Below are 10,236 nucleotides of genomic sequence, written 5' to 3' on the forward strand. Positions count from 1 at the left end.
CTGCCTGTTCATTACTTGTGTCACGTAAATCTTGGCCTGATCATGAGGTGCAGGAGAATGAGCTACGCAACCATTTCTTTGAGCTCCCCGCCCTTCCGGAGGAGCCAATCCCGGAAGGTTGTCGGCACCATGAAGAAACGAAAAGAAATTAAGCAAATCGAGGAATTGACCCACAATCAACGTGGCAATTTCAGTTTCTATACCTTGTCTACGCGAGAGCGACCGCTCTGCCCGCTTATTTAATTATATATTTATTCTTGGTTGCGCTTGCTACTTGATTATGTGGAAATGCAAATGACATGCATCCTTCACATGTTTATTGCGACATGACATGATGTGCATGATCTAGTGAGAGAACCTTTGTCATATATAGTCGCCTAATAGCAACAAAGAGAGAGCAAATGAATGTTGAAAAACAAAAGCGCAAATTCATTGTATGTATGCTATTATCCAAACAGCTCGTTTTGACTAAAAAGAGATCTCGTGGGTGGTTTGTAATGGGGCCCTTCATCCTAATGGGCTAGTCTTGCCTTTTTTTTTATGTTGAGGGTTACCAACTGGATGTAAGACACATGCGTGTGACATGCACACAAATATACATCCATACATACATGGCTCGTAAATCTTTGGTTCTCTTTTCCTTATTTATTCTATGTAATATAACTAACAATTCTGTGCCAAATTCGTCATTGTCCCTTTGCTCTCCGGTGTGTAACGACTATCGAGGTGGATGCCTCTGTGCGAGTCATTGATGGATCCGTTGGAGGTTGGTTGGTCGTTAGGTGGATTTCTTGAAATAAAAGGATTCTACTTGCTTCTCCTTTTCGGTTGCTTGGTTTATCCTTTATGGGAGTTTTCATTTTTGTATACTTTGAACTTTATCCTTTATTGAGGTTTGACTTTTGACCCAGATTGCTCTTGTCTTTCTAGTTTTCTCAATCTCGCTTTAACTATTACTTTCGGAAAGTGGGTTTGGACTGGGACAAAAAACTCCTTATCTACAACTCTTATTTGGAATATCCTTTCCTTCCTCCCCACAGCAAAGACCACGTTGCGTTTAGCATGACCTGACCATTAGTTGAATTCTTAATTTTCATCCGAAAAAAAAAAGCAAGACTTGAATTCCAACGTACTACATATATATATATATATATATATATATATATATTGCTAAGACAGAAAATGGCAAACATGTTGAAGCTCGCTAGGCTAAGGCAGTGAGGGTAGAATTAGGGCAGCCGGTTCACGCAGAGCGTTAATTAGGGCAGCCGGGTCTGGGACTAAATGGTTTCCTGTCCCTGTTTCTCCTTTTTTGTTTCTTTTTACAAAAAGATAATTTGAAAAATTATTACTTGAACATATGTATTTGGGAATGCCACGGTCAAATATTGTAGAGCAAGCATTAGTTAGGGTTGTTAATATTCCAATAATCGTCCCAGACAAGATATTTCAACAAGTAAATTTTAAATATTTGATGCTCCATTAATATCAAATATTCAGATTTTTCAGGAAAGGGAGATAAGATTATGTAATAAAAAATAAAACAAAAGATTCAATGGGATGTAGGACTGAAATGAAATCATAAAAATATGCTAATTTATTATGACGCTACTAGCTGGGAAAGGGGAAAAAAATTTTTGAGTACGTAATAGCAATACAGTTCTCGGAGCGGCGCCCTACCTCTTCTCTGTGCACACACTGTTTGTGTAATACATAGTAATAAACAAAAATGTTTTGCTAACCAATGTGCCTCATATTAAATACATTTCTTCTAACGCCCTAAGGGCACTCCTTAGCAGAACTATTTATACTAATAATTTAGCATTAACTACTATAATTAATAATTCAGACACATTAAATGTATATTATCACTTAATACCAAATTTTTTGTTAGAAAATTCTTTGTTTATTTTCGGGTAAAATATTTTAATAAAAAAATTTATTAAAGGGGTTGGTTCTTATTTGCTTGTCGTTATTGGACCCTCTCGGTACTAGACATGGTGAAGGGCGAGGGGGGTACGCTGTGTATAAAAGGCTAACTATGGCAATGGCGTTAGCCAATCTCATTCCTTCTACTTATATTCTCTTGTTGTCTCAATTCCAATTCTCTCATCCCGTTTCTTCAGTATTTCTGTTAGTGATGGGTTAAGCATCCCTGTCTCTTTCCGCATCACAAAATTTTCTTTTGTTTTTGTTTATGTGTCGATGCTATGCCATCTCTTACATAGTACAAATAAGGCAGAGCGTACATACACATATCAGCAAAGACTCCGGCTTTGACCATGGCCATCGTGCTCTTTTTATGCATCTGATTTCCAGTTGGCGATAAGAAAGGTTTAATAAGGTAAATCACTCATTCTTCATCTTTCTACCTGCCTTTTATCCTTATGCGTTTAAGGATATGAATACTACTTTTATTCATCGCAAAGACAAAAAAGATACGTTATACTTTCTGTTCTGTTATGCTTTGTTGTTTTGAATTGTGGATAGGTGTTTGTTAAACGATTTTATTTTATTAGGAGAAGGCCAAAGAGTAAAGGAGAAGAGGAATGAAGAAAATGAAGTACGTCTTGGTGACTGGCGGAGTAGTAAGTGGACTCGGCAAAGGAGTGACAGCGAGCAGCATCGGGTTACTGCTCAAAGCTTGTGGACTTCGCGTTACTTCTATCAAGATTGGTCTCTGCTCTTCCCTTTCCTTTCTCTCTTTTTCTTCTTCTTCTTCTTCTTCCTCTTTTAGATTTTCTGTGCTTGTAAGTTATTTCAGAAGACCCTTGCGTCTTGATAAATTTTCTACACTGCTCTGCTTTCTTCTCTCAAGTATTTTATTTTATTTCTTATTATTACTAGCTTATTGGTGTTTTGTTCGCACTTTTGTATTGTAAACATACCGATATGAATCTGTTCAACGGCACTCTGTTTTCGCTCACAGCTAATTTGTTAGATTTTACGGAGGCTTACATCAAATTGTTAATTGTTATTGTTCTTTCATCTTCTACCTAGATTACAGGTGCCCATGTCATTTTCAATAAATACGAAGAAACAAATCCCTTTCTCACCACCGTTTCTTATTTGCTATAAGAGAAATAGTAAGGAAGGAAAAGGTGGATGGAAAATGATATGTTTCTTCATCCTTTTCTTTGTTTGTTTGTTTGGTACGAGAGAAATAGATACAAGGAAAGAAAATGGATGGATGGGTTTATACTTTGTCCAATTTTACTGAAAGAAAACACTTGTTCAACTCAAATTAATTTATTTTATTTATAATTTTACCTAACACTCCTTTTCTCCTTCTTCTATTTTTCTTCTTACCAGAAACAGTGTTCATTATTTTCCTTTCCCAATGCAGATCCTTACTTAAATAGCGATGCTGGAACGATGTCCCCTTTTGAGCATGGGGAAGTTTTCGTCTTGGACGATGGTGGTGAGGTAAGGATTCTCTGCTCTACTCTACTTTTGTACTCCCAAAATGATTTTATTGCAGAGGGACGCTTAAGAAAAGGATTTAGCAGTTTCAATTTGAGTGGGATCATCTATGATTTTATGGAGATAACTGCTTAATATGGATATTGGCGCTACATTTTCGTCTTTTAACATCAAATGAAATGTTTTTGCGCTAGATTAATAATCCCATGTTTTTCGGCCAGCCTAATTCTTCGTTTCCCTCTTGAAAGGTGGACCTGGACCTTGGAAATTACGAGCGCTTTCTAGATGTCAAACTGACCCGCGATAATAACATCACCACTGGAAAGATTTACCAAGTAAGTTTCTCTCCTTCGTATTTCCTCTTATCTGATAGCCAAATATATATATATATATATATATATATATATATATTAGCAGTTGCTAATAGCTGCATTCTCATGTTAATTTTTCCTTTTCTCGTTACACCGCAGTTTGTTCTTGACAAGGAGAGAAGGGGAGATTATCTTGGAAAAACTGTTCAGGTTTCTCTTCACTGCTCAAGCTAGGCTCTAGTAATATAATATATGCTGTTGTTTAACGATAGGCTTACATTCAGGCCATTTCATCTGCATATTCTTGCAATATGTAGGTTGTTCCTCACGTTACAGATGCCATTCAAGAATGGATTGAGCGTGTGGCAATGATTCCAGTTGATGGAAAGGAAGGTCCAGCTGATGTTTGTGTCATAGAATTAGGTGGAACAATAGGTACACATACAGCTACAATTTTGATGCATGCAACATGTTATAAGGTCGTTTCCATTTATGTTCAAAGCAACTTCTTTGCATGCAGGAGACATTGAATCCATGCCATTTATTGAGGCGTTAGGTCAGTTCTCATACCGTGTAGGTAAGGCTATATTATATGCAATTTTATGGCACAAAAATGCGATCAACGCCCTTTCTCTTTTAGATTTGTTTTAATTGGTTACTATTCCTCATTACTTCTTGTTCAGGTTCTGGCAACTTCTGTCTGATTCATGTGAGCCTGGTGCCTGTTATAAATGTTGTTGGGGAACAGGCAAGTGTGTATGAATAGTAGGAATAATCTGTGGAATGAAAGCAAGCAGAATCTTTCTTACAAATGCAACTTCTAGCTAGGCACATCCTTGTTGAAGATAATTGGTTCTCTTTGTGTGCCTTGAATATATATTAGAACAAATTAATCTATTGGCTAAAGCACTTCTAACATGATGTCTACCATGTTCAGAAAACAAAGCCCACACAGCACAGTGTTCGAGGACTGAGAGGCCTGGGTTTGACGCCAAATATCTTAGCTTGTCGCAGTACAATGGTTTGATTTTTTTTATCACTGTCGCCCTCTGAGACATAAATGCACACATGCTTTGTGCTGTTAGCTTTAGGTTCTGAGTACAGATTCCCTTTTACAGGCACTTGATGAAAATGTGAAGGAGAAACTCTCTCAATTTTGCCATGTATCGGTATGGTGATTAGAAGGAGAAAGGTCTTATTTGTGCATCAGTTGAATGTTCATTTTCCTGGTTGAAAATTTTAGTTAATTGAAAATACTTGTTTCTAGGCAGAAGAAATTATCACTCTTTATGATGTTCCCAACATCTGGCACATCCCTTTACTACTGAGAGTAAGTGGTTTGATTTCATTGTGAAAAATAATTTTAGATATTCTTCCTAATTCTGACAATTAATGAATGGATATGATTTTTATTCTTGATTAGGACCAGAAGGCTCATGAGGCAATTTTCAAAGTGCTTAATCTTCTAGGGTGTGTGTGATACGATCAGTTCTATCTCTTTTGTTTTTGGTCTGGATAATTAACCTCTGAACATTGACTTTACATGATAAGGCAATTGTGTTTTTTGTGCAGTACTGCAAAGGAGCCTTCTTTAAAGGAGTGGACTACAAGGGCTGAAATTTGTGATATGTTACATGAGCCAGTGCGTTGAAACTAATTGTCAATTTCAATCTTGAACACTTTCTGATTCCCTCTAGAGTCTTATCTTTTTATTTCATTAATATTCAGGTCAGAATTGCTGTTGTTGGGAAGTACACAGGCCTTTCTGATTCCTATCTCTCTGTACTGAAGGTGCAATTAACTTCTGTTACCTTGTCTCAGCTGAACAATATTTATGTTTGTCCTGTAGGATTGTTTTCGTTGAAATTGTTTTTCTTTTTTGCTCTAATTTGTGTCACATGTAGAGGTGATAAGTTAGTTTTGTTTTTCTTTCTGGTTTGAAATAACATAGCAAAGGTTTTTTGAGCAAGAGTGGTAGAATTAATGAAGAACAAACGGGTTGGTGGAGAAGATTAGAAATAAATTTGTCTCTAATACATATAAACCTGTTTTGCTGTTTGTGCAGGCTCTGTTGCACGCCTCTGTTGCCTGCCGCAAGAAACTTGTTGTGGACTGGGTTCCTGCTAGTGACCTTGAAGATATGACTGAAATGGAGGTCAAATTAATTCCCTATCGTGTAATGTATTGCGTATTGCTTTTTCTTTTTTTCACTTCTTGACAAAAACATTTCCTTTACAGAATCTTGATGCTTATAAAGCTGCATGGAAGTTGTTAAAGGTCCGCGTTTTTTTAGCTTTTTATGGCCTTGGATTGACTGGTTAATGCACTTCACTTCGAATGGTCTCTGGTAGCCCGCTGACTGGCTTCTATCTTCAGAGTGCAGATGGTGTTCTCGTACCTGGAGGGTTTGGTGACAGAGGTGTGGAAGGGAAAATTCTTGCAGCAAAGTATGCACGGGAAAACGGAGTTCCCTTTCTTGGAATTTGTCTAGGAATGCAGATTGCTGTCATTGAGTTTGCAAGATCTGTTATTGGATTGAAAGATGCTAACAGCACTGAGTTTGATCCTAACACCAGGAATCCCTGCATTATATTTATGCCCGAGGTGTAATGTCTGTTTGCTAGTTGTAGCATATATATATAATGAAATAGTTTGTCATTTCCTAAACATCTTAATGTCTCTGCCATTTAAACAGGGCTCAAAAACACATATGGGTGGTACCATGCGTCTTGGATCAAGGAGGACATATTTCCAAGTCATGGACTGCAAATCTGTGAAATTGTTAGCACTGTGGACTTTGTCTGAGATAATAAGCATTTATTTGTGTTTTTGCAAGTATTCATGTGTGAATAATATTCTTTTTCCTTTTAATGTTGGAACCTATGAGGTAAGTATGGTATTATGAAATTGACCGAGTGATTATTTTATATTGCCTTTTTTGGAGGACCAAAAAGTTGTTGACATTATAATTAGGTGCATATGTGAAAGAAAAAAGCTTCCTGAAAGAATACGTGTTCAATTAGCTAATCCTTTTCTTCTGCTTTCACGTAGGTATGGAAGAAGGTTCATAGATGAGAGACATCGGCATAGATATGAGGTAAGTGGTATTTAGATGGATATGTTTGATGTGTAAGCAATCTTGTGATAATGAAGTATAAATAAGCCTATATTTGCAGGTAAATCCTGATATGGTAGCACGCCTTGAAAATGCTGGCCTATCATTCACTGGCAAGGATGAAACTGGTCGACGCATGGAGGTGTGTATTCTTTGCTCAAGAAACACCTCATAAGTTATCTCCTGTTTTTCTTTTTTTTTTTTTTGGGGGGGTTGGGGGGGGAGGTGTTGGTGTTGTGGGGGTGGCTGTGACATGGGCGTGAATTTGCAGCTGTGGGTTCTGTATTAATGTTTGGAACATTTATCATGCAGATTATTGAATTACCCGATCATCCATACTACATTGGTGTTCAATTCCATCCTGAATTTAAATCAAGACCAGGAAAGCCTTCTGCTTTGTTCTTAGGTAACTTTCTTTGTCATTCCCATATTTGCTTTCCAAGGCTTATCAGTTTAACTGAGAGAAGAAATGCACTCTCCTGCATTCTCAAGTGTTACTCATAATTTCCGCGTGAAACGCAGGATTAATAGCAGCAGCTTGTGGACAGTTAGATGCTGTCTTACAAGGCTTCGAGAGCCAAGAGGTCAATTGTCTCCCTAACAAGAAAGTTTACCAAAATGGATATGCTACAAAGCCTGCAAATATCATAACAGATGCTATGTACAGTTATTGCAACGGCGTGCACTCTTGAGTGAGCTTTGGTCATACCTGTGTTTTTCTGTAGTGATACTGATTTTGACAAAGGGCTTTTGGCGGGATCTTAGCATTGTCCAGTACAGGCATTGATTAAATGGGTAGGTGTAATAGCTTTTCAAGAGAACTGCAGTTAAAGCGTAGCTGGATCCCTTCATTTTAAGCGGGGACAGCTTCTTGTATTTTTCAGTTATATAATCTTATCTTTGTTGGCCTTTTGGCCCCGTAGTTTCGTTCCTTGTTTTTGATTTCTATTCGGAGTTGCGTGTATTATTTAATAGAGTTTTTTTAATATATTTAAATATATATATGTTGGTGTATTTTCAAAATTAAAAGTTTTATCATATGATGAAAAGTTATATTAGCTTAAGAGTTATGTCACATAAAATGACATAATGTGTTTATTAAATTATAGACAGATTTTCATGTGAATGGTTATACCTCTTTGAAAGATGATATTCAAAAGTTATCAGACATATTAAAAAGACACCAAAGCTTAAAAAGTTAGATATGAAAAGTTATTATTTCAAATTATAACTCAAAGGTTATAATTTATGAAATAAAAAGTTATCTTTTCATAAAATGATTATTGAAACAATAACTATATATAAAATTTGTGTTTGGCAAAATGAAAAGATGCTTTTTAGACAAAATGGTGCCTTAATGAAAAGGTTGTGTCCTTGAAGAAGAGACACCTAAAAGCGTATATAAAGGACTTGTTGCCAACCATTTTGATATATCAATATTGAAAGCAAACACAAAAGCAAGAGTAAAAATATTGAGAGCAAGAAAGTGTTGTGTTCTAATAACACAAACACTTAAGTTTCCATCAACTACAAAAGCTTTCAAATTCCTTATAGTCTACTTGCTGCAGAAAGTAGGTTCTAAAGTCAAACAACTTTGCAAACCCTCCGGTGTATCTAGCGGTCTACTCTCGTTAAGTGCAAGATGAACTTAGACGTTGGCTTCATTGTATCCTTAAAGCTTTTCGCATTATTCCTTTTTACATACCAAGTGGTGGGGGCAAAATAAGTCTTAAAGATAACGTCTATTTAAAGGCTCGCCTTGAAGTCGATTTTGCCATTTATTTAATACCTTCAAAACCCCATTTGCACCAACAGCTTTTAGACTTATTTTTCGTGGTATTCAAAATGGCTTCACTTAAAGAGATGGCTACCAATATTGTCAAGTTAGATCGCTTTGAAGAAAGAAATTTTATTTGATGGCAGAAAAAGATGCATTTTTTCCTCACAACTCTTAAAGTGGCTTATGTTCTATACACACCACGACCAAATGAAGAAGATGATGAAGAAGCCGTGGAAAGAACTCATTTGAGGCAAAAGTGGGATAATGATGACTACATATGCACGAGACACATTCTTAACGGAATGTCGGATGCATTGTTCGATGTGTACCAAAATGAAGCTAGTGCAAAACAACTTTGGGATAAATTGGAAGCAAGATACAAGGCTGAAGATGCAAGCAGTAAAAAATTCATGGTTAGTTGTAACCCTAAACTACAAAATGGCTAATAATCATTCTGTTATGGAACAATTGCATAGCTTGAACGCATTCTTAATAGCTTTAAGCAATATGATCTTAAAATGGATGAACTTATTGTGGTATCATCGATAATTGATAAGCTTCCCTTTTCATGGAGAGACACCAATAAAACTTTAAAACATAAAAAGGAAGATATGTCTCTCGAGGACCTTGGCAATCATCTTCGAATAGAAGAAGATTATTGCAAACAAGAATAAGTCAAGCAAGATGAAAATAAAAAGAATCTTGAGACTTCAAAAGTCCATAGGATGGAACACAAACCATTAAACAAGCCGGTCTCACGCAACAAAAGAAAATATTTCGTGGGTGTGAATGACAAGAGTCATAAGATAAAAAAGAACAAAAAAGGACCATGTTTTTGTTGTAACAAACATGGACACTTTAAAGTAGAATGTAGACTTTTGAAAAACAAGACACAAGGTGTGAATAGCAACAAATTTGTGGCTATTGTTTTTGAGGTCAATCTTCTTCAAAATGATGGAGCATGGTGTATTGACACTGGTGCAACTAATTATGTATGCAACAATAAGGGTTTCTTCAAGACTTTGGAAGTAGTTAATGATGAAACCGTGCTATACATGGAAAATTCCTCCACTATACAAGTGAAAGGAAAAGGCACCGTGGAACTTATGTTTACTTCTAGAAAGATACTTGTGCTAAACAATGTATATTATGCACCAGAAGTTAGAAAGAATCTTGTGTTAGGTGGCTTGTTGAATAAGTATGGCTTCAAATTAGTATTTGAAGTAGATAAGTTCATCTTTACAAAAGGTGGACATTATGTGAGAAGTGGATATTTTTGTGAAAACATGTTCAAGCTCAATATCAATAAGAATATTACTAGTTCTACTTATATTAATGCCTCGCTTAACGTTCATGATAGTAAATCAATTTTGTCTAATTTATGGCATAGTAGATTAGGTCATGTTCAAAATAGAAGAATGCATGATATGGCCAAGTTAGTATTAATACCCAACATTGATGAAAATCATGATATGTGCAAGACATGCATGGTCACTAAAATTACAAGAAGCTCATTTCCTAAAGTAGAAAGAAAATCCAAATTATTTGCATTTATACATTCTGATGTTTGTGACATGCATAGTACTCCTTCTATTAGTGGAAAGAAA

The 10,236-nt window shown here is 36.1% G+C and overlaps 1 protein-coding gene across 3 annotated transcripts; it reads left to right on the plus strand.

Moving 5' to 3' along the window:
* The first annotated feature begins 2,046 nt into the window (after positions 1-2,046).
* On the plus strand, positions 2,047-7,771 carry LOC110428634 (CTP synthase family protein). Of its 3 annotated transcripts, none has more exons than XM_021444518.2 (22): positions 2,047-2,344; positions 2,520-2,676; positions 3,347-3,426; positions 3,672-3,758; positions 3,894-3,944; positions 4,052-4,169; positions 4,255-4,311; positions 4,418-4,482; positions 4,672-4,755; positions 4,853-4,903; positions 5,002-5,064; positions 5,158-5,204; positions 5,307-5,376; positions 5,463-5,525; positions 5,800-5,889; positions 5,973-6,011; positions 6,111-6,338; positions 6,430-6,515; positions 6,786-6,831; positions 6,911-6,991; positions 7,162-7,255; positions 7,372-7,771. In XM_021444518.2, exons 2-22 carry the CDS (start codon positions 2,550-2,552, stop codon positions 7,539-7,541), a joined length of 1,797 nt encoding a protein of 598 aa, XP_021300193.1. In that variant the 5' UTR covers positions 2,047-2,344; positions 2,520-2,549; the 3' UTR covers positions 7,542-7,771. The 3 variants fall into 3 exon arrangements, with proteins under 3 accessions (XP_021300193.1, XP_089641804.1, XP_089641803.1); XM_089785678.1 differs by having other exon boundaries at positions 4,255-4,290; XM_089785677.1 differs by having other exon boundaries at positions 3,672-3,944.
* Positions 7,772-10,236: the final 2,465 nt, after the last annotated feature.

This window comes from Theobroma umbraticum, unplaced genomic scaffold (genome assembly GCF_002168275.2).
Source record: "Theobroma umbraticum cultivar Fairchild unplaced genomic scaffold, ASM216827v3 scaffold_1682.0, whole genome shotgun sequence".
In the NCBI taxonomy this organism is placed as follows: domain Eukaryota; kingdom Viridiplantae; phylum Streptophyta; class Magnoliopsida; order Malvales; family Malvaceae; genus Theobroma; species Theobroma umbraticum.

Excerpts from the sequence above, each read along its gene's own strand:
- LOC110428634 (XM_089785677.1), top strand. The coding sequence starts at position 2,550 with ATGAAGAAAATGAAGTACGTCTTGGTGACTGGCGGAGTAGTAAGTGGA. Across the intron at positions 4,483-4,671 it reads TAAATGTTGTTGGGGAACAG|AAAACAAAGCCCACACAGCA; the intron begins GCAAGTGTGTAT and ends TACCATGTTCAG. Across the intron at positions 6,832-6,910 it reads GACATCGGCATAGATATGAG|GTAAATCCTGATATGGTAGC; the intron begins GTAAGTGGTATT and ends CTATATTTGCAG.